Source organism: Jaculus jaculus, chromosome 1, assembly GCF_020740685.1.
Source record: "Jaculus jaculus isolate mJacJac1 chromosome 1, mJacJac1.mat.Y.cur, whole genome shotgun sequence".
Classification (NCBI taxonomy): domain Eukaryota; kingdom Metazoa; phylum Chordata; class Mammalia; order Rodentia; family Dipodidae; genus Jaculus; species Jaculus jaculus.
This window is the reverse complement of record NC_059102.1, coordinates 313,825,360-313,847,350: the sequence shown is the minus strand read 5'-3', so window position 1 is coordinate 313,847,350 and position 21,991 is coordinate 313,825,360. Positions and strand designations below refer to the sequence as shown.

The 21,991-nt window shown below is 44.1% G+C and overlaps 1 protein-coding gene across 1 annotated transcript; it reads right to left on the bottom strand.

Moving 5' to 3' along the window:
* Positions 1 to 219: 219 nt before the first annotated feature.
* Positions 220 to 20,981, bottom strand: Sh2d1b (SH2 domain containing 1B). Its single transcript, XM_004663286.2, has 4 exons — positions 20,848 to 20,981; positions 5,063 to 5,123; positions 2,759 to 2,918; positions 220 to 828 (listed from the first exon to the last, which is right to left on the bottom strand). Exons 1-4 carry the CDS (start codon positions 20,979 to 20,981, stop codon positions 791 to 793), a joined length of 393 nt encoding a protein of 130 aa, XP_004663343.2. The 3' UTR covers positions 220 to 790.
* Between the last annotated feature and the right edge of the window lie 1,010 nt (positions 20,982 to 21,991).

Below are 21,991 nucleotides of genomic sequence, written 5' to 3'. Positions count from 1 at the left end.
AGAAGGAGAATGACAGGGGACTGTGTCACTGCAAAGTGACTGGTACCTAAATGAAACTGGGGAAAATCAGGAAAAAAGCGTGTCTAGGACAACGTTTGTCATAAAATCAAAATTACAAAGAGGAAACATGACGAGGCCAGGCTGAAGGAAGAGGGGACCATGGGTAGCTCACAGGGCTCACCAGGACCAAGACCAACACAGGCAGAGAAGATGCCAGCTGCTTTGGGAGGTGGACCTGATCCCTGCACTCAGACCTTACCTCTGCCATGCCTGGGTTCCCTTGCTCCTCCCTAGACAACCAGCCTGGGCCCCCAAGGACCTAGCGGTAAGTATCACCTGCCTAACCATGTGCTTTACAGAGGAAGGAACTGGGCCTCACAGGACAGGAGAGATGTGTTCAAAGTCACAGAGCCATGAGACTGGAGCTCTGGACTCACTGCCAAGTGCTCTTTCCTCTGTATGACGCTGCCATCAGGGTGCCCTGCCAGAAAGAGGGTGCCAATCATGGTGCTGTGGTAGTGCCTTTTACAAGTCAGGGGACAGGTTCTGGCTGCCTTTCCAAGGAAGCAAGTGAGAGGTAAGGAGTGGTTCCAGACTTCTCTGGGTGTATGCCTGGAGGCAGAGATGTGGGGAGTGACTTCTCTGAGGACACCGGGTGGAAGACCCTGTCACCCAGACAGGAGGGTGTGCATTGTCCACTAGAATTTGGCGTTCCAGATTTAGACCTGCCAAGGCGGTGACAGGAAACACTCAGCCCCATCTCTGATTGCTTTCTTCACTCTTCTTATCTTCAAGGCAAGACGTCCACATACTCCTGGTTACTGTTCTCTGTAGAATAATCAGAGGATTCCCATGACTCCCTACTCCCAGAGGCCATATCTGCCAGCCCCACTCAAGGGAAAAAAAAGATCAGGTAAGGAGCAATCTTGATGCCAAATCACCAAGACACCTTCTAAAGCTTCAGTGCCACTGGGAACCTTACTTGCAAAATAGGAGTGGGTTGGTGGCGCCCTCTGTCTGCATTCACCAGAAAATCTGTGCCTTCCTCCCAGGAGCCCTATCTGGAGCTCTTTCTCAGGAGGCCAAAGGAAGGAGGAGGAAGCAGCTGTAGCCAATGGGAAGATTAGTCCCCATCTTGTGACCTGGGAGCAGCTCACGCTGCCAGTTTTAACCAGGCATGGGGAACAGGTGTGGGGAGATTCTGGCCCAGCTCTTGTGTAAGGTCTGAGCCTCTTTCTCTTCCTGGCATCTGTGAGTATTGTATCATGATTTAATACTCTATGCCAGCAATTCATCTAGATGTGCCCAAGGGTACCTGGCTTTGCTAACTTTTAAGGTTAATTTGTTTTCTTTTCTTTTTTGAACTCCAGATGCATGTGTCACCTTGTGCATCTGGCTTCATGTGGGTACTGGGAAATTGAACCTGGGTCCTTTGGCTTTGCTGGAAAGTGCCTTAACCACTAAGCCATCTCTCCAGCCCCAAGGATATTTTCAAAGTGCTTTTTAATTCTGTGTGTTTTGGTGAAAAATAGCCCTGGGGCTACATCTGAAGCTGAACTTGCAGAAAGTGACTGTGTAATAATGGGTACTTGGGGTGGGGGTGAGGGGAGCTTTATTTTAATCAGTGCCTTGTAGAAGATGAGGGGACAGAGAAGTCACGGTGGGGTGGGGTTTATTTTAATCTTTAGAACCCCATACTTCGTCTTGTTGGGGGAAGCGAGGAGCCTCGAGGGTGACACATCTGCAGTTACCCTGAGAACTGGTGTTCTCTTGTATGTCTCCCGAGTCAGCATGTCTGCTCACATCACCGTCGCCTTCCACTGACAACTGCAGTCCCTTTCATGGAGAATGTGACCGTTTATTCTGTTATGAGACATTGGATGGAAGCAGGCATGTCTTTGGAAGTCTATGTTCAATTCAAGATACTTGGTAACAGAGGTAGACTGGGTTCTTTCCCGAGGGCAGATTTCAAAGCTGAGGGGTCTGCTCGTGATATGATTTTGGGGTGCTCAGCATAAATTCTGCCCTTCTCCGTGGTTTTATGCCTTGAGGGATATATGTGAAATAATGTGTGTCCTATCACTTTATAAGTGAATGCTTAGCAATTATTGAGCAAGATGCAGGCCTTTGGGGAAGGAGTTGATGTGATCGATCTTTCTCAGTGAAAGTCTGTCCGAGCGTCTGTTTACCCCCAAACGTGAGTGGACCGCACATGGTCATAATGACTGCAGCCAGCTTCTGTCCAGGAGCTCCACTTGCTCTCCTGGCTGTGAAAGGACAGACAGCTGTAACTACTGGCTACGTACAGGGGCTACAAAACACTGTTTCTCAGCAAAATGGAAATTGCTCGCAGCAGTGTCAAGCTCTGCGTCTCTGTTTATGTGTGTGTCTGTTTGGGCACGTGTGGGGGTCAGAGGACACCTCAGGGTGTCGGTCTCCTTCCACCTCCTTAGTGCCACTGTTAGCCTGCTGGCCTCTGGATTCCCCTGGCTCTGCCTCTACTGCCAGGGGCACATTGGGATCACAGACGCATGCTCCACTTCGCCTCTGGCTTTATGGGCGTGTTGGGGAATTGAGTTCCACACGGCGGCTTTGCAACCAAGTGCCTTTAACCAGAGCCATCTCCCCAGCCCAGGATAAAGCTTTTTTGAGGTAATGTCATAGAAAAGGTCATTGATTTCCATTGATTCTACAGAATAGGCCATGGGTGGACATGGGATTAGGGTTGCTTTGTGCCCACCCACATGAAAGCTCTTACCATAAATGTCGTTCAGCTCTGATTGCATTCTGGAGCTTGGACAGCTGGTTCTCTCTATTGGGTTGGAAAGGTGAACCACCAGTCCTTGATCTGGCTTTTTGTAGTTGGAGATTAACTCCCTGAGGTTTGGGAAGATCTGTTTGGGATGACCTTCCTTAGTCTGCAAAAGTACAAGACAGATCACTCTACAAAAATACAAGACAGGGTCACTTGGCATTGTGCAGTTGTGGGTGACATGTGACATTTCTTACAGGAATGGTTTTCAGGCCTGCTTAGGAGCTAAAAAACCAGAAATAAGAGGCTAGCGACTCAAGCCTAGAGCCATCCCCTCCTGCATTTCCCAGCAGCTCTTCATGTTCAAAGCCAACCTCTGCTTGAGCTGCTCTGAGCAAACAGGGTCTCCAACCAAGGGATCTGCCATTTAGTCCACAATATCTAATAAGCCTTGACCTTGGTAAGTTTGTCTGGGGCAGTTTTAATTGTAGATCTGCTACGAAGGGCACCCTTCTCATTCTTGTTTCTGCCCCTGCCATGCAGCCAGGCCCTGATACTTTAGGCTAATAGGTAGACTTTTAATAGGAAGTATAAAATACCCAATTTACCTATAGGATGAATACCAGAACCCAACAGAGAAAGAAGTTTCAATCTAAACTGTAGAATGGAATGTCAACATGACTCAGAAACTGCCAAGAACTGTTTTCTGTTACCAGCTAGAAACCAAATACTATTTTTCTGATAGAGCCACATAGCATTAAGTTACAAACAAAAATAATTTGCTTGCTTGGCCCTTTTGTGTTTGGTTTTCTGGATCATCACTGTGGTTCTCATGCAGCCCCCACACTGGAAGACAGAGAAGGGAGGAAGGGAGAAGGCTTTCTGACGTGGAACTTGGTCAGTCTCTGTGCTAGCTGACATTGACACTGCCTGCAAGGATAACGCTTCAGTGCAGTCACCTCAACACAAGGCGTCATCTGCCGCTGGGTTCTGAGTGCAAAGCTGCCCCTCGGTGACAAGAGACAAAACAGATTTTGAGGAAATGTCCAGAATTTTCCAATGTAGACAAACAAACAAACAAAATGTTTGAAGAAACAAAGTATTAGAAGACATTTTATTCTGAAGCAATTTCAGAAAAAATAGCGAAAATAACATTACCATCTGGTCTCCTTTCACATCCTAAATAACATTTTATTATGCTTGCTTTAGTTTTCTCTTTTACTAAAATACATGAGTATATATATATTCTTTTAAATATTTTGGAAAGTTAAATTGCAGACATGAGATTCCTTTAAACAACCCTACATACTTTTAGTAGTGTCCAAAAAGTAAAGGCATTATACAACACATTACAAAGATTAAAAAGAAGAAATTAACTTTCATGCAGTTCTATTTGCTAATCTTACTTGAATTTTGAATTTATTCAAAATGTGCCTATTGCCTCAAGAACGTTCTTTATAGCAAAGGGAAATTAGACATTTAAGTTGTTGGATCATTGCGTATTCTGGCCTCATTTGAATCCTCTCAGTGAGCATGCACATGTTGAAGATGTTTTTCAGAAAGGCCATTTCAGGATTCTCTGCTAGTAACTAAGAATTCTATCAAATTGTAATATTTTATTTCTTAAAGCAGATAATGAAACTCAAAAGAAGCAAAAAGGTTTTCCTATTGAGTTCTTATTAAACCAGAAGAACTAAGATGCCCAGTTGTCTGGTACTTCCCTGTATATATTTTTTAATATTTTATATTTATTTATTTATTTGACAGAGAAAGAAGGAGAGAGAGTGAGAGAATGGCTTTCCAGGGCCTCCAGCCACTGCAATTGAACTCCAGATGCATGCACCCCCTTGTGCCTCTGGCTAATGTGGGTCCTGGGGAATTGAACCTTGGTCTTTTGGCTTTGCAGGCAAAGGCCTTAGCCACTAAGCCATCCCTCCAGCTCCTTCCCTTTATATTTTTTATACCACTATGAACATGTTTGACCTCCTGAATGTCCAGACCTCTCCCCACCTTCCCTCCCCACTTGCATCTTGCACCATTGTTTAGTTTTATAATTTTAAACGGAGTCCAGGTCAGTGTGTTTGAGGAGCAGGCTTGATCATTTACGTGACCAGGGTTATTTAAAAGTGGAATACGACTCCAGTACCTTCCTGTTACTCTCAGAGGAAGACAAAGCTAGCAGTGCATCTACTGGGGTGTGATGGTGTGAAGCTTCCTCCTGTTGTAGAATGCCACCAGGTCACACCTCGGGGTCAGCAGACCACCTAAAGCTCTCCTCTCCTAGCTTAGCGCAGTTGTGTGCAGTCTCACCTGTATCTCGTATCCGTGTTGCACGCTGAAGATTCGGTACACGTACACAAGGTGTTTAAACCTGTGAAAAGATGACTCTGAATCATACCATTCTTACGTGCAAACATACAGAGCAACTGCCACTACATTTTGTATGTGATACTTTTTTGAATCATAGATTTCCCTAAAGATCATTCTCAGACTCTGTCTTTGGTGAGAGTTTGAAAGAAATGGGGCTTTGAGTTGAGGAGACTTTGGGGCTTGGTGGAAGTAAGTGTGGACTCCAGGAACAGAGAATGAGAGAAGGGAATTCATAGCCTCACTCCAGCTCTTTTGCGTCGCTCCCGGCTGAGACAGCATGCACAGCACCACTGAGCTATGCCTGTGCGGGGTATTAATTGGCTTTTCATTGACTAAATTAGAGACAGTATCACTAAAACAGAGACTGTTAGGAGTTCTGTCCAAGGAAGTAGATAACCATGCTTTTGTCCCTTGTTGGAACAGGAGCCATTAGCTAAATTGAGTCACAATTTAGATAACAGACCCACTCTATCAGTTTTCCAAACAAGAACTAGCATAAGTCCCATATTTCATCACTTTTCAAAATAAGAAATAACATAAATTCCATATTTCTTGAATTCCATGACATCATAATAGTAAGATACATTATTAACTTCCTAATAGCTTTGCAGAAAAGGCTTACTCCCAATACTGAACATGGCCTGGCTTCACAACAGTATTAGAGTATAGGAAATGAGCACCCGAGACAGTGACCGTCTGCTGGTGCAGTACCTCCCTGCCAGGAGTCAGACGACGCAAGTTGTGACACGCGAAGCACGTCAGGAAGCTACTTCCAGCTCAAAAATGTGGGCACCAGCCTACAAGAGATGTCATCATCCATTGTCTGGAGAGTTTGGTGTCAAATCCCAGTCCTTATGGTTCCCTGAAGCTAGAATAAGCAAGCCAGCAGGTGTCTCTGATTCATATGGCGAGCTCATTCAGGAGTCCTTGCCTCCCACCTGAGACAAGGCATATACATAGTCTGAGAGGAGGTCTCAGCATTGCTTCTTCAAAGACCTACTGTGCAATCTGGAATCCAAGCAAAGGTCATATACATTGCATATATATATATATATATATATATATATATATATATATATATATATATATATATATGGTTTGTTATTAAATGGATTCATTTTTAAAATTATTACATGAGCAGCTTAAGAAAATCCTCTGGGGGACCATAAACAGCTAAAACAAATGAATGATCTATGTTTGTGATACCATATAAACTCATTTTGGAATGTATATCAATCATACTATAAGAAGGCTAAGAGGCTAAGTCGTTTGCTTACAAAGTCTCATGGCCCAGGTTCTGTTTCCTAGTACCCACATAAAGCCAGATGCATATAGAATTCCTCTGCAGTAGCAAGAGGCCCTGGCATGCCCATTCTTGCATTCTCTCTCTCTCTCTGCAAATAAATAAACCAAAATACTGTAAGAGATTACAAAGAATGAGATCAATATCTTCTTGGTGCTGTGGCTTGATTATTTATGCCCCTTCAAAATTCATGTTGAAACGTAGTCTACATTGTGGTGGTATTCAGAACCAGGGCCTGTAGGAAATGATCACATGTACAGGGTTCTGTCCTCATGAATGGGATTAGTGCCCTTAGTATAGGTTGTTTTGTTTTGTTTGATGTAGGGTCCCGCTCTAGCCCAGGCTGACCTGGAATTTATTAGGTAGTCTCGGGCTGGCCTTCAACTCACAGTGATTCTTTTACCTCTAATGTGGGTCCTGGTTCAAGGCTCAGTTCCCTAGGACCCACGTTAGCCAGATGCACAAAGGGGCACATGCATCTGGAGTTCGTTTGCAGTGGCTGGAAGCCCTGGCATCCATACTCACAAATATGCATATGCATCTACACACACACACACACACACACACACACACACACACACACACACACGAACACACATACACTTTAAAAATGTGTTTGGTAGGGGGCTGGAGAGATGGCTTAGCGGTTAAGCGCTGGCCTGTGAAGCCTAAGGACCCCGGTTCGAGGCTCGGTTCCCCAGATCCCACGTTAGCCAGATGCACAAGGGGGCGCACGCGTCTGGAGTTCGTTTGCAGAGGCTGGAAGCCCTGGCGCGCCCATTCTCTCTCTCTCCCTCTATCTGTCTTTCTCTCTGAGTCTGTCGCCCTCAAATAAATAAATAAATAAATAAATAATTTAAAAAAAATGTGTTTGGTACATTAGCTGTATTATGCATACAGTTTTTTCAATAATTTTACTTACCTATTCATTTGAGAGAGAGAGAGAATGGGTATGCCAGGGCCTTCAGCCTCTGCAAACAAACTTCATACACGTGCACCACCTTGTGCATCTGGCTTACATGGGTCCTGGGGAATCCAATCCCAGGTCCTTAGGCTTTGCAGGCAGGCACCTCTCCAGCCCCTTTTTCAGTATTTTCAACTTACATTAGAACGTGTTGCAAGTTGAGGAACATCTGCAACTTCAATTCCTTTATCATCTTTTGCATGATTTACTCAATTAGCAAACCAGAACCTCCATTGAACCCAACTTTCCGCATTTGAGTATGGCGGGGAGAAAACACCCACACATGTGGATGGGTTTTGTTTTAAATTAATTAGGAAACACAATCTCTGCATGCTCTCAGGGAATCGTTTACTGTCCTCAGAACTGATTCTGTACTTTCTGTACTTCTGTCTCCTTGGGCCTGTCAATCTGCTCTCCGATCCTCACTGGTGACAGTGACTTGGCCGAGAAGACCCTCATCAGGAGCGCATTCCCAGCCCCCTTCCACCCCGCGCCCATCAGCGTCCCTGCTCATCACCGCAGCGCACCGTGTGTGGCTCTGCAAGGCCAGTCCCTCCCAGCCCCTTCCATCTTTCCAAGGACACAGTCCAGCGCCTTTCCCTTCCTCTGACACGGTTATGTCCTGCACAGCTGCCTGGGTGGCCCTTTAAAAAATGGGAGTCGTTGCCGGGCGTGGTGGCGCACGCCTTTAATCCCAGCACTTGGGAGGCAGAGGTAGGAGGATCACTGTGAGTTCAAGGCCACCCTGAGACTACATAGTGAATTCTAGGTCAGCCTGGGCTAGAGTGAGACCCTACCTCAAAAAAACCAAAAAAAAAAAAAAAAAATGGGAGTCGCATCATATCGTTTTTCTGCACGGAAATATCCAAGCTTAAAATAGTCAAGTCAATTTGGGGGAAGAGAAGGATTGGAATGTAGGCATCTAGCAGGGTGCGGAGGGGTGGTCCCATCTCAGCAGATCTTCGGTTTTCTTATAAAGCTAGCGAGGAGTTGGTCACAGGGCAGGAAGGTATTTAACAGTGTACAATAGCCCAAAGACACCCAGGCATGTACAGATGTTTCAGTTGATGTAAATAACTATACAAAATAAACAAAACCTCCACAAATGTAAAAATAAACTCTTATTCACCATGAACAACTGGAAACAAAACAACTTTATTCAAGTGCAAATTTTGAGATAAATATGAAGTAAGGACAGAACAAGGGAAGGAAGGGAGGGAAAATTGAGAGGAGAAGAGGAAGAGGGAGGTGTCCAAAATATGTTCTGGGGATTTCTTTTTGTGTAGATTTTCATCTATTGGAAAAGCTGTGTATGTTTACCTTAGCTGGTAAATGGTTAAAAAAAAAAAAGAAAAAAAAATTCTTTCTTTCTTTTTTTAAATTTTTTTTGTTTTTAATTTGAGAACAACAGACAGAGAGAGAAGTGGGGGGGAGAAAGAGAGAGAGAGAGAGAGAGAGAGAGAGAATAAGCACGCCAGAGCTTCCAGCCACTGCAAACAAACTCCAGACGCATGCGCCCCCTTATGCATCTGGCTAACGTGGGTCCTGGGGAATCGAGCCTCAAACCGGGGTTCTTAGGCTTCACAGGCAAGCGCTTAACCGCTAAGCCATCTCTCCAGCCCTCTTACTCTCTTTCTTTCTTTCTTCCCTCCTTCCTTTCTCTCTCCCTTCCTTCCTTCCTTCCTTCCTTCCTTCCTTCCTTCCTTCCTTCCTTCCTTCCTTCCTTCCTTTCTTCCTTCCTTCCTTTCTTTCTTTCTTTCTTGGAGAGAAGAGAGAAAGGGAGAGAGAGAAATAATGGGCACACCAAGGCCTCCAGCCACTGCAAGGATGTATGCGCAACCTTGTGCGTCTGGACTTACGTGGGTACTGGGGAATCGAATCAGGGTCCATTTGCTTTGCAGTCAAGTGCCTTCGCCACTAAGCCATCTCTCCAGCCCCCAAAACTTTCTTTGACTCATTTATTCTAAATAATCCCATTATGCCTGATGTGGTGGGGTACACCTTTAACCCCAGCACTCAGGAAGCAGAGGTAGGATGATTGCCATGAGTTTGAGGCTAGCCTGAGACTACATAGTGAATTCCAGGTCAGTCTGGGCTAGAGCAAGACCCTTCCTCAAAAAATAAACAAACAAACAAATAAATAATCCAATCATATCTTATGCAACTTTGAGAAGATACTTTGTGAGCATTTTGAATTTGACAGAGATTGATAAATTTGTGATGAAAACAAATTACAGATTTTGTTACCTACGCCTTTTGTTATCTTGATGGCTAACTTTTTTGATTCCAGGTGGTTACTGGCTGTTTTGTTCTTTATCTAAACACAAAAACAAGACAATTAAATGTATAGAGGGGCTCAGCACTAAATGTTTATTTTTTTTTTTTCAACCTCTAAAGGGTTCAGTATTTGGAAGGCAAACCTATGTTTCTGTTTTTTAGCAATTCTCTCATTCTTTTTGGGATTCTTACTTTTTGAATATTCTGACCTAAAAAGGATATAGTGTAAGAATTTGTATCCTCGACGCTTTTCTCTGTGTTTCTGAGATGGGGGAAGAGATGATGGAGGTCATTTCTCCAGGTGAAAGAAGAGAAGACTAATGGGCAGAAGGGTTGACTGGGTGAGTATGCCCGTCGTAGCAAGTCTACATCTCCTTGTAAAGTTGGAATAATTAAGACAATGACGATACCATAGCACCCTCGCAGCCACATGCCGCAACAACCAGCCCGCAGGCCATCTTTGCCACCCAAGGTTTGCCCAGACAGCTAGTGATACGAAGCAGCTGAGTTGATGTCTTGGGGGCACTGACCGCTTCAGAGAAATGTCTTAGGGTGGAGCGAAGGAGGGGAGCTTCCGCCCACCCCTGAAAGAAATCACCCAAACCTACCACTCACCACACAACACCTAACTGTCATCACCCATGACTGTCCACAACTACCACTCACCACACAACACCTTAACTGTCATCACCCATGACTGTCCACAACTACCACTCACCACACAACACCTTAACTGTCATCACCCATGACTATATACAACTACCACTCACCCCACAACACCTTAACTATCATCACCCATGACTGTCTACAACTACCACTCACCACACAACACGTTCGCTATTTACTTGTTTGTAAATCACACTAGGCTGTCAGTTCCAAAGCCAGAATCATGATGTGTTCTCTGTCCATTCAGCACACCGTCTAACTCATAGCACATTCTCCATAAATAGTTGTTGACTTAGACTGAATGTGCTGAGCCAAAACGAAGAAATCCTGCTAAGAGTTAAAAAGAACACTTGGCCAATTCAAGGGAGATGCAATGGTATTTAGTAGAAATGCTGCTAGTAAAAATGTTAATTCTTTTTTTTTTTTTTTTTTTTTTTTTTGGTTTTTCGAGGTAGGGTCTCACTCTGGTCCAGGCAGACCTGGAATTAACTCTGTCATCTCAGGGTGGCCTTGAACTCATGGCAATCCTCCTACCTCTGCCTCCTGAGTGCTGGGATTAAAGGCGTGCACCACCACGCCCGGCTAAAAATGTTAATTCTTATGACATTGCATAGTTTGATTTGCATTCCTAGCTCCCTCCTGTCTCTGATCTCCAGACTCATTTATCGACCAGTCTACTTGCAGCACCTCCTCCTGGATGTCTGTGAGCAACTTCAGACTGGGTATGTTCACTACCCCAGTAAGTCCCAGTGCTGGAGCTTCTGCGTCCCACATCAGCTTTCTAACCCCTACCGTCCTCTGTGCTCTGATGTTTACGGACTCCAGCGGGGTTCCCCTGCCTTCCGGCTTCTGGCTGGGCTCAGCCAATGAGAAAAATGTATATAAATCGCATTCTGAAGCTAGACTAAAGGCGTCCAATCAGGAAGGATGAAGTAACGGTTTAAATGAATTTGTCAATAAAGTTACATTACTCCAGAACATGGAATTCAAAGTATTGAATTTATATAAAATGTTCTGCAGGAATGCCCAATTTATTGAAGCTTACATTCAATAGTGGCCTGTATTAAAGAGAATGAAATTGAAGTGCTAAAACTTGCTATGGAGAAAGGGATCTGAAAACTCAGGGAGATGAAAATGTAATAGGTCAGCATAGTTACTCTCCACTTCCTGTGCATGTCTGAGACATCACTGTCACTGCGCATCATGAAGTTCACTGTGAGCTGGGGTTCAGTTACTGGAGTGCTTGCCTATCATGCACAAAGCTGTGGGTTCAATTCCAGCATGGTATAAAGCAGTCATGGAGGTGCATGCCTGCAATCTAATAACTCAGGAGGTGGAAGCAGGAGAGTCAGAAGTTCAAGGTCATCCACAGCTACTCAACAAGTTCTAATCCAGCCTGGACACCATGAGACCCTTTAAACAATAACAACAGCGACAACAAAGGTACACAGGAAGTCAGCCACCAGGATCTTTAAAAACCATAGCTGTCCTCTGAAGGTCTGCATTGACAATGACAGTGTAATTGGGGGCCTTAATGTCAGTGGAAATGATGTGACATGTGCGTAGTAGGTGTCAGGTGTTGTCACTCGATAGAGATAAGGGAAGGACACAGTTTCCATTATAAGCTACAGGAATGCAATGGTATAAGGGTGCTGTGCTCCTCAGAGCTTGGTGCTAATATTTGTTACCATTAGATTCCAAGGAAAGAAACATAAAACAGGTCGATGTGTTCCTGCAGTGTTGTCCTATAGAAACGTACACAGAAGACTTCCAGGTCTGCTTGGCAAAACTCTGACTTGAGCCACACAGCAGGGGTTCATAGCTCGTTTCCAATTCTTGGACTTCAGCAGTTCATAGACCTAGACCCCTTTGCTGAGAGGTGTGCTTGGTTTCTCCATTCCTCCAAGGACCACTCAGGGACCACTCTTCTCTAAACCTTTCCCACAGGGCAGAGCAGCATTTACCAGTGGCACTATTTGCTCAGAAGAGAAACATTCTGTTCACGAGAGAGTAACTCGACACTGGTGTGAACTGCTCATTAACCTATTGAGTCTCCCAGTTTTCTTGTGGTCCACCAATCCAGAGGCAGAGTTAGTGGAAGTTGGGAGATAGATGCATACATGCATTTTGGTCTCAGTCTATCTTAAGTGAAGCCGATGAAACAACAGGGCCATCTAACTTGTGGTTTTTCCCAATTCCAGAAAACACAATGTACTTAGAGTAACAGGATCTTCACTGGCCAAGTGACTTGGGATGAAGACTTGATATCAAAGAAGGCAGGACCAGATCTGAGGAGATGGCTTGCCTGAAAAGCCAAGGGATCCAGGTTCGATTCCCTAGGGCCCACGTGAGCCAGATGCACAAGGTGGCATATACACCTGGAGTTCATTTGCAGTGGCTAGAGGTCCTGGTGTTCCCATCATCTCTCTCTCTCTCTTTATCCTTCCTTCCTTCCTTCCTTCTTGCCTTCTCTCTCTCTCAAATACATTAAATAATTTAAAAAAGAAGACAGAGCTAAACAGAAGCTCTTGTAACAAATCGCTGCCAGGGCAGCAAGCCAAAACAGGATCCACTCCTGGAAGAAATGTGTGGAGTCCATCGAAGCAATGCAACACGTGGTGTGTTGAGTCTCACATCCTCACCTAACTCACATGCTTGACCAGCAGAGCCCATACGTGTCATGGGAATGAATGAATGATTACCACCATATTCCAAAGTTACTAAAACTATCATTATGGTTTCAAATGTGCATCTTCTTTTTTTTTTGGTTTTTCGAGGTAGGGTCTCACTCTAGCCCAGGCTGACCTGGAATTCACTATGGAGTCTCAGGGTGGCCTTGAACTCACAGCGATCCTCCTACCTCTGCCTCCCAAGTGTTGGGATTAAAGGCGTGCGCCACCACGCCCGGCAAATGTGCATCTTCTTTTCTTGGATGAAATCATCATAGCTCTGGCCCCTAGAGCTGCCCAAGTAAAAATGCTCTATGTCTAGCTGTATGTGTGTATTTTAAAACTCTTAAAATTAATATAGCCAAAACTACACTGCTTTCGTCTTGTAATCCTTGATCACCAGTAGTGTAATCAGGTACTAATGCTATATAGAAGAGATATAGAAGACAGCCTGGTATCTATGCTACGCTTGACCTCCCTAGTGATGCTTGAAGACCTCAGAAAGGTAAGACAGTTTCCAAGTACCGTAACTACCCCTTGCCATGAGTTCAGGAGTTCCATAGGCGCACCAAAGATTTGGCACCCCTAAAAGGTGAAATTCACTATGTCTGGCATCAACTCAAGATTTGAAGATGGGGAGTGGTGGTGCACGCCTTTAATGCCAGCACTTGGGAAGCAGATTTGAGTTCAAGAAAAACAAGAAAAGGACACTAAAGTGCCTAATCATCTTAGTGCCTAATAAATGCTAAAGATAATGTCTTGAAAAAAGGTGCAAGTGGGACTAGAGAGATGGCCTAGTGGTTAAGGTGCTTGACTACAAAGCCTAAGGACCCAAGTTTGATTCCCCAGTAAGCCAGACACACAGGATGGCACATGCATCTGGAGTTCATTTACAGTGGCTAGAGGCCCTGGGGCATCATTTCTCCCACCTGCCACCTCTGTCTTTCTCTCGCTCCCATTTCTTTCAAATAAATAAATAAAATATTTTTTAAAAAACATAAGTAAAATAGGGCAGGAGATGGTTCAGTCAATAAAGTTTTGGCCTTCCAGTATGAGGATCTGAGGTTTATACCCATAACCCTTGTCAAATAAGCCACATGTGGTAGCACATTATAATCCCAGCATGGGTAGGCAGAGACAGGTGGATTTCTGAGGCTCGTTGACCAGCTAGTTTAGCCTCTGTGGCAAGCTTCAGGCCAATGGCAGACCCTTGAGATGAATGATACTCAAAGGTTGTCTTCCACACACATGCACATACATGCACATACACATGCATGTACCATAAACAATCGGAACCTTCATGTGGAACACTGAAATTGGATAATCATTTTGGAAAAGCTTAGAGTTTCTCAAAGCTGTAAACTTGCACAAAGCAAATGACTGAGCCATTCCACTACTAACTCTTCACCCAGGAGAAAGCACGTGCTCACACAAAGACTCACGAAGATTCGAGGCAAGTTTAGTTGTAATAGCTATGAGTAAACACATTGTGACGTAGCCCGAGATAGGAGTACTACTCAGTACTTAAAAAAAAAAGAACTATGGACACATGAATTTCAAAATAATTAGTGTGAGCGAAATTATGATACATGACAAACAGTAAAATGCTAAGCAGTTATGAAAGGATGTTATGCATCGGCTTTGTTTGATACAAAAGTTATCTCAATATTTTGAGCAGATGGGCCCCAAACTATCACGTATCATTAGCCATTTATCACACACATACTTGCTTCCATGTGCAGGGGGTGAGGCTATGAAAATGTGTGCTGAATATAAAAATGGTGAGTTCCCAGGGGTGAGAAAAATTTGTGCTTTCTCATTCTTTTTCTTCCTTCCTTCCTTCTTCCCCTCCTTTTCCTTTCTTCCTTTCTCTGTAATTGATTTTTTTTTTTTTTTTTTTTGGCCTTTTGAGACAGGATCTCACACTGTCGCCCAGCCCAGGCTGCCCTGGAACTCACTATATAGGCCAGGCTAGCCTGAAACTCCCCATAATCCTCTTGCCTCAGCCTCCCAAGTATTGGGATTATAAGCACAAACCACCATGTCCAGTGTTTGCATTCATCATTACCAGCAATATTACTAGGACTGTGGTGCTGCAGTGAGCCTATCACCTGTGCCTGTGAGGCAGGTGCTCTGTGCTCAGCTACACCCCAACCCTTTGATTTTTTTTTTTCTGAAAGGAGCTTGGGTTAGGTTTACATATGACTAAAAAATAGTTTGGGGTTTGTTTTTTTTTTTCTTTTCTTTCTCAGCACTTCCTTAAGTTCTCAGAATCTGAAGTCACAAGTGACATTCCCTTCACACTCATGGTGAATCCTTCCTGTCTCTCATATCTGTTTCACACGTGGGAGTTTTCTAGAAACTATCATGATGTGGAATCAGGTACTGCTTTCTTTCTATATTTACTGCAGCTCTCTGGTCAGCCCTGTGAGCTTGTGAACCAACTATCCATACTGCCTCTCTTTGTGGTTGTTATTTCTGTCTCTTATTCTTCTTTTACTTCTCCTCCTGCTAGGTTTTCCTCCTCCTCTTCTCTTTTCCTGGTCTTTCTCCTTCTTCCTTCTTTCCTCATTCTCTTTCTTGTTGAGATAGGTCTCATGCAGCCCAGGCTGACTTCACATTTAAACCCAAACTAGGCTTGGCCTCCTGATCTTTCTGTCTGTACTTCACAAGTACCAGAATCAGAGAGGCACACCACCAGGCAAGTCTAAATGAACTTAAAAAAAAATTAGACAGGAGCCAGGTGTGGTGGCACACGCCTTTAATCCCAGCACTTGGGAGGCAGAAGTAGGAGGATCGCTGTGAGTTCAAGGCTACCCTGAGATTCCATAGTGAATTCCAGGTCAGCCTGGGGTAGAGGGAGACCCCACCTCGAAAAGCCAAAAAAAAAAAAAAAAAATTTAGACAGGATCTCATTCTATAGCCTAGGACAGCCTTGGATTTGTGGCAATCCTCTGTCTAGGATTTCCAAGTGCTAGGTGTGGTGATTTGATTCAGTTGTCCCCCATAAACTTAAGTGTTCTGAATGCTAGGTTCCCAGCTGATGGAGATGTGGGAATTAATGCCTCCTGGAGGGAGTGTATTGTTGGGGGTGGGCTTAAGGGTTTTATAGCCAGTTTCCCCATGCCAGTGTTTGGCACACCCTCCTGTTGCTGTAGTCCACCTTATGTTGGCCAGGGGGTGATGTCCACCCTCTGCTCATGCCATCGTTTTCCCCTGCCATCGTGGAGCTTCCTCTCGAGCCTATAAGCCAAAATAAATCTCTTTTTCCCAGAAGCTGCTCTTGGTTGGGTGATTTCCACCAGCAACGCGAACCGGACTGCAACACTAGGATTACAGGCATGAGCCACCACATCCTGCCTCCAGCCCTCATTTTTAACTTTTCGTAATCTCTGCACTTGCCTCTGTGAAAGCACAGACATTGGTATTTTGTCATTTTGAGCACAGCAAAGAAGGGGCTCGTTGTTGTCAGCAGGCAGAATGACACGGCTCTGCACATCAGGGCCCCAGGCAAGGCCCACGTCCAGTTGAGGTGCTTTGCATCATGGCTCCAAGGTGACCACCCTGAACATCTTTCAGTGATGGGGAAATTGGTTAGGTCACAGCACCTAATCATTACCAGCATGGCCTTTGGAAAGATATTGGATTGGGAATTATAGTTTGATGGGCACAATGGTGGTGCACACTTGTAATCCCAGCACTCAGGAGACTGAGGCAAGAAGAATCTTATGAGTTTACGGCCAGCCTAGGATATATAGTGAATTCAAGGTCAACCTGGACCCTATGAAATCTTGTTTCAAAAAGCAAAATACAAATAAAATACCTGGAAAGCCAAAAGACCCTGGTTTGATTCCCCAGTTTTAAGGCAGTTGCACAAGTGGGTGCATGTGTCTGGAGTTCCTATGCAGTGGCTGGAGACCCTGTTGAGCCCATTCTCCTCCTCCTCCTTCTTCTCTCTCTCTCTCTCTCTCTCTCTCTCTCTCTATATATATATATATATATATATATATATATATATATATCACTCTACCTTCCTATTTCTCTCTCTGAAATAAGTAAATAAAATAGTAAAAAAAAATAGAAATGGAGAACTACTATTTCTTTTCTCTTAAAATAGGGGTAATGTGGGCTGGAGAGATGGCTTAGCAGTTAAGCACTTGCCTATGAAGCCTAAGGACCCCAGTTCAAGGCTCAATTCCCCAGGACCCATGTTAGCCAGATGCACAAGGGGGCACATGCATCTGGAGTTCGTTTGCAGTGGCTGGAGGCCCTGGCGTGCCCATTCTCCCTCTCTCTCCCTCTCTCTCTATCTCTCTCTCTCTGCCTCTTTCTCTATCTGTCACTTTCAAATAAATAAATAACATAAAACAAAAAATTTTTTTAAATAGGGGTAATGTTACCCACTGTGAAGGGCTTTTCAAAGCCTATAACATAATTTGCACAATGGAAAATGCTTATATGGTAGCTCTGTCTAGATGTGGACAAACAGGCTAATACCTGTGGTATGTTTAGATTTGCCTGCATATGGTGTGTTATGGTTGGGTATGGTTTACATACCAAAGCTTCAGATACTAGAGGCCTGTTCCCCAACATTACAGTGTTGAGAGGTGATGGAACCTTTAAGAGGTGCGACCCAGATGATTAGGTTGTTGGTGGAGGAGCAACCTCAGAGGGGTCAAATGCCTTCCTGGCAGGAGTGAGTTAGGCCTCCTGGGATTGCATTGGTTACTACAAGAACAGATTGTTATAAAGTGAGTTTGCCTTTCTCTGTGGACCTTCTTACCTCCTGTCTTCTGTCTGACCTCTTTCTCTTTACACACCCACCCACAGGATGCTGTGCACCTCGAGGCCCAAACCAGAAGCCAATGAGAGCATCAAGCACTTGGATTTTCACAACTTTTAGCTAAATAAACTCATTTGTTTTATAAATCAAACAGACTCACATTTTAATAAACATTTTTCAGTAACAAAAGAAATGCATACATATATAAAACATGCAAACAGCACAAAGGTGTTATCAGATGAAAAGATGGAAACTAACAATTCTTATCCCCACTCCTACTAACTCCCCAGATGTTACTGTTAATCTTATATCTTTTTTAGGAATTGTATATAAATTTATAAAGATTTAGACATAACTTTTTTTGCATAATGGCATGATATTTTACACTATGCCTTTTTCAACAATAGATCTTGGAGGCCTTTTGAAGTACCATATACAGATTTGATTCATCTTATTAATGTCTGGATAGCATTTCCTCAGTGGTACAGATGCTTTCAGAGGGACAATTAGACTTCCAAGTTGCCATGCATACACTTTGGGCTGTGGCCACACTGCTGGGAAAGTAGGCCATACCCGTGTGTGCACGAGTGTTTGTCTCTCAGCCTCTTAACCTACTCCAGGGGCCTTCGTGGCTTTGTTTTCTGCCCTCTGAATAAGCAGAGCAGCATCTCACTATTTTTTTAATATTTTATTTTTATTTATTTATTTATTGGAGAGAGAGGGAAAGAGGGAATTGGTTTGCCTCCACCTGCATGTGCCACCATGCGCATCTGGCTTACTTGAATTCTGGAGAGTTACACCTGGGTCCTTAGGCTTTGCAGACAAGCGCCTTAACTACTAACCCATCCTCTAGACCCTTTACTCTTCTTTTTATTTTTATTTTTTGGTTTTTCGAGGTAGAGTCTCAATCTAATCCAGGCTGACATGGAATTCACTCTGTAGTCTCAGGGTGGCCTCAAACTGATGGTGATCCTTCTACCTCCGCCTCCCAAGTGCTGGGATTAAAGGCGTGTGCCACCACGCCCGGCTCTCCCTTTCTATACTTATATTATCTTTATTTGAGTGCAAGTTCTTTTTCTTTCAATCCTTTGCTTTTGTATATTGCCCACTTTAATTGGATTTTGTTTATTTATTTGTTTATATTTTGCAGTACTGGGCCTCTGTGTTATCAAATATGGAGGCTCTCACTTGGTGGGCAAACACTCTGTCATAGAACTAAAACACCAGCACAAAACTCTTGACACATTAATACAGTTTTGTTGCTTTTTTTTTGTCACTTTGTTGACAGAGTTTAAAGGTTTTTCTCAACATTAGTTCTTCACAATAGTCATATATGTCAGTCTTTTGTGAATTTTCAGTTTTATTTATTATATTCAATTATGAGCATATTTGTTCATTTTTTTTTCTTCTAATACATGGCAATGTTTTAAAAAGATACACCGGGCTGGGGAAGTAGCTCAAAGGTTTAAGGCACTTGCTTATTCACAAGGCTCTTGAGCCAGGTTTGATTTCCTAGTACCCACATACAGCCACACACATAAGGGCACACACATCTGAGCACCCAGAAGCCCCAGTGACCTAAAGCCTCCCAGCAGACCCACCTCTTAAAGGTCCCACTACCTCTTAATATCACCACACTGGCCAAGCCTCCAACACATGAACCTTTGGGGAAGAAACTATATCCCAATCATGGCAAAAACTACCAATGGCCATATATATTGAATATAACTTTTAGCTAGAAAACTAAGATATCCTTAAGGCCATATTCCTCATACCTATATCCCCAGCACCATTAAATAAACTACATTTCCCTGTGAATCGGTTGGTAATGACATTCATTTTTGTCTTCTTAGCTTTCTCCAAAATTCTGAGAAACACAACAGCTCATCCACACAGTGAAAACAGACATCAGTCAAATTTCAGAAACTTCTCCTAAGGCCATCTGTGTGCTTGCTTTCAAAATGCAGTTTTATCAAAGAACCCTGTTCCCTTACCATGTGATCACCCTCAGTATCGAAGATTCTCCATCCTCCACTATCCTCTGGGAATAGGTGATCATTGTGGTCTATCCTCAGCCAGAATCCTAGTAAGTTATTTTGTCTACAATTCCTCTTACCCCTGAACTTTCTCCTTAATCCTTTTCCATCCACTGACAGCACCCCATTCTTATCCTTGCTATAAATTCCTACTTGTTCACTGGTGCATTCCTCCACTGGGGTCCCTGTTGTCCCTATATCTGTCGTGTGAACTGAAGGAAGTCTCTTCCTCATGCCTCAGCTAGTGTCACTGAATACTGTTTCCTCTAACAAGACACTTGGATCTTAATATCTGCAACAGGTACAGTAAGGAAGTCAGGCTTCACTACTTCACAAAGAGGATATTACAAAATCACAGGGTTTCTTGTGGTAGTTGCTCCAGATGGCTTTCCAAACTGGGCATAAGCAATTTCCTTTAGCAAAGCAGCTCTGATTATCTGGACCGAAATTTCATGCTTAATTCAGAAATACCAGCTGGTTTTAGCACAAATAAGTCACTTGAGAAATCCTGGTCTCTAGTTCTTCACCTGTATGGTGACTGCTTTTGCTTGTCTCGACAGATCACAAGAAAGATGAAAAGAAAGTGATGTACAGAGAAGCCCCTCACCAACTTCACAAACACATCCTCTACGATTTGTATATAAGTACCGTGAGTGGATGCAGCAGAGTACACAGCCTTTCAGACTGAAATGTGATAGAGGGCCCCTAGCCTTCTCCGTATCAAGTAAAAGAACTTAGGAGAAAACATTTCTGATATTTCTACCTTCTCTCTACCAGTCCCTTGTTTGTCCTAGAGCCCTTTTACTCCCCACCAGCCCCACTGTAGCTGCTTCAGAGCCTGATTCTGTGTTATCTGCACCAGGGGAAGAGGGAGGGAGGGCGAGCTTGGCAAACTCATCCTGTTGTCCTCTCCTGGCAGTGGCTAGCGATTCTGCAAGGCAGAGTGAAATATAATGCCCTGCATATGTGGCCACCATAACTGCATCCAACAGCAGGATTCCAAAGCATAGAAGATGAGGATACTCACGAGACACAGAGGCACAGTACTCCTGGTAAGGACTCACTGTCTCTTATCAGAAAGTTACCGTCCACCTCCTCCTTGAACAGCAAGGCTTCACATTCCTGCTTGGTCAGAGGGCCGTGGTAGTAAGGCAGATCCATGGACAGCCAGCTTGTGTTTTCACTCCCGTATGACCCTGAAATCTAGCTCCACGTCAAGGAATGGGTCTGAAACAGGAAGTAGAGGCAAGTGTGGAAGGAGCCTGTGGGAACTCCTCTTCCACTGGTGTCCAAGCAAAATGAGGCTGCTCTGAGGGGTTCAGTCAGCTGTGCACAACTGAGGAAATGAAAGGGGAAGGGAAGTGAAGTGACCAAAGCCTTTCTGTCTAGGAGTGGCCCACATGTGACTCACACAAGTAGGTAAGAATTCACTTAGGTTCACAGTGGTGTGTGTGGCTGGGCTGCAGTTTTTTTTTTTTTTTTTTTTTTGAGAGCGACAGACACAGAGAGAAAGACAGATAGAGGGAGAGAGAGAGAATGGGCGCGCCAGGGCTTCCAGCCTCTGCAAACGAACTCCAGACGCGTGCGCCCACTTGTGCATCTGGCTAACGTGGGACCTGGGGAACCGAGCCTCGAACCGGTGTCCTTAGGCTTCACAGGCAAGCGCTTAACCGCTAAGCCATCTCTCCAGCCCTGGGCTGCAGTTTTGAAGCTAAAGTCCCCGGATCTGGATTGCAGCCTGCCTACTACCACATACCAGCAGCCTACACCTCTTCTGGCTACTGATATATTTTTTTTTCTAGAAAACACACAACTGATTTTGCTGTAATAGAGACCCATTTTATATTGAAGTTGCCCCTACTAGGCTATGCTTAGCCCAGAATGCATGCCCAAAAGCATTGAGATGCTGGAAGAGATGATATGTTCAAATATGATCAGGTATTTGAAAGATTAGGATCTTCACTGGTACAGTTACAAGAAAAATGTAAACGTCAGTAGGGAGAGAAACAGACAACATGGGGGAAGACAGACGGCCTGTCCCATGCAAAGATTCTTAGCCACTTCTGGACATAGGCTATTCGGAACACCCTCAAGCTGTGTGATATATGAAGAAGGAAGAAGGTGAGAGGGATACCAGGATATACAACTTAGCACAAGTGAAGGAAGGAGAT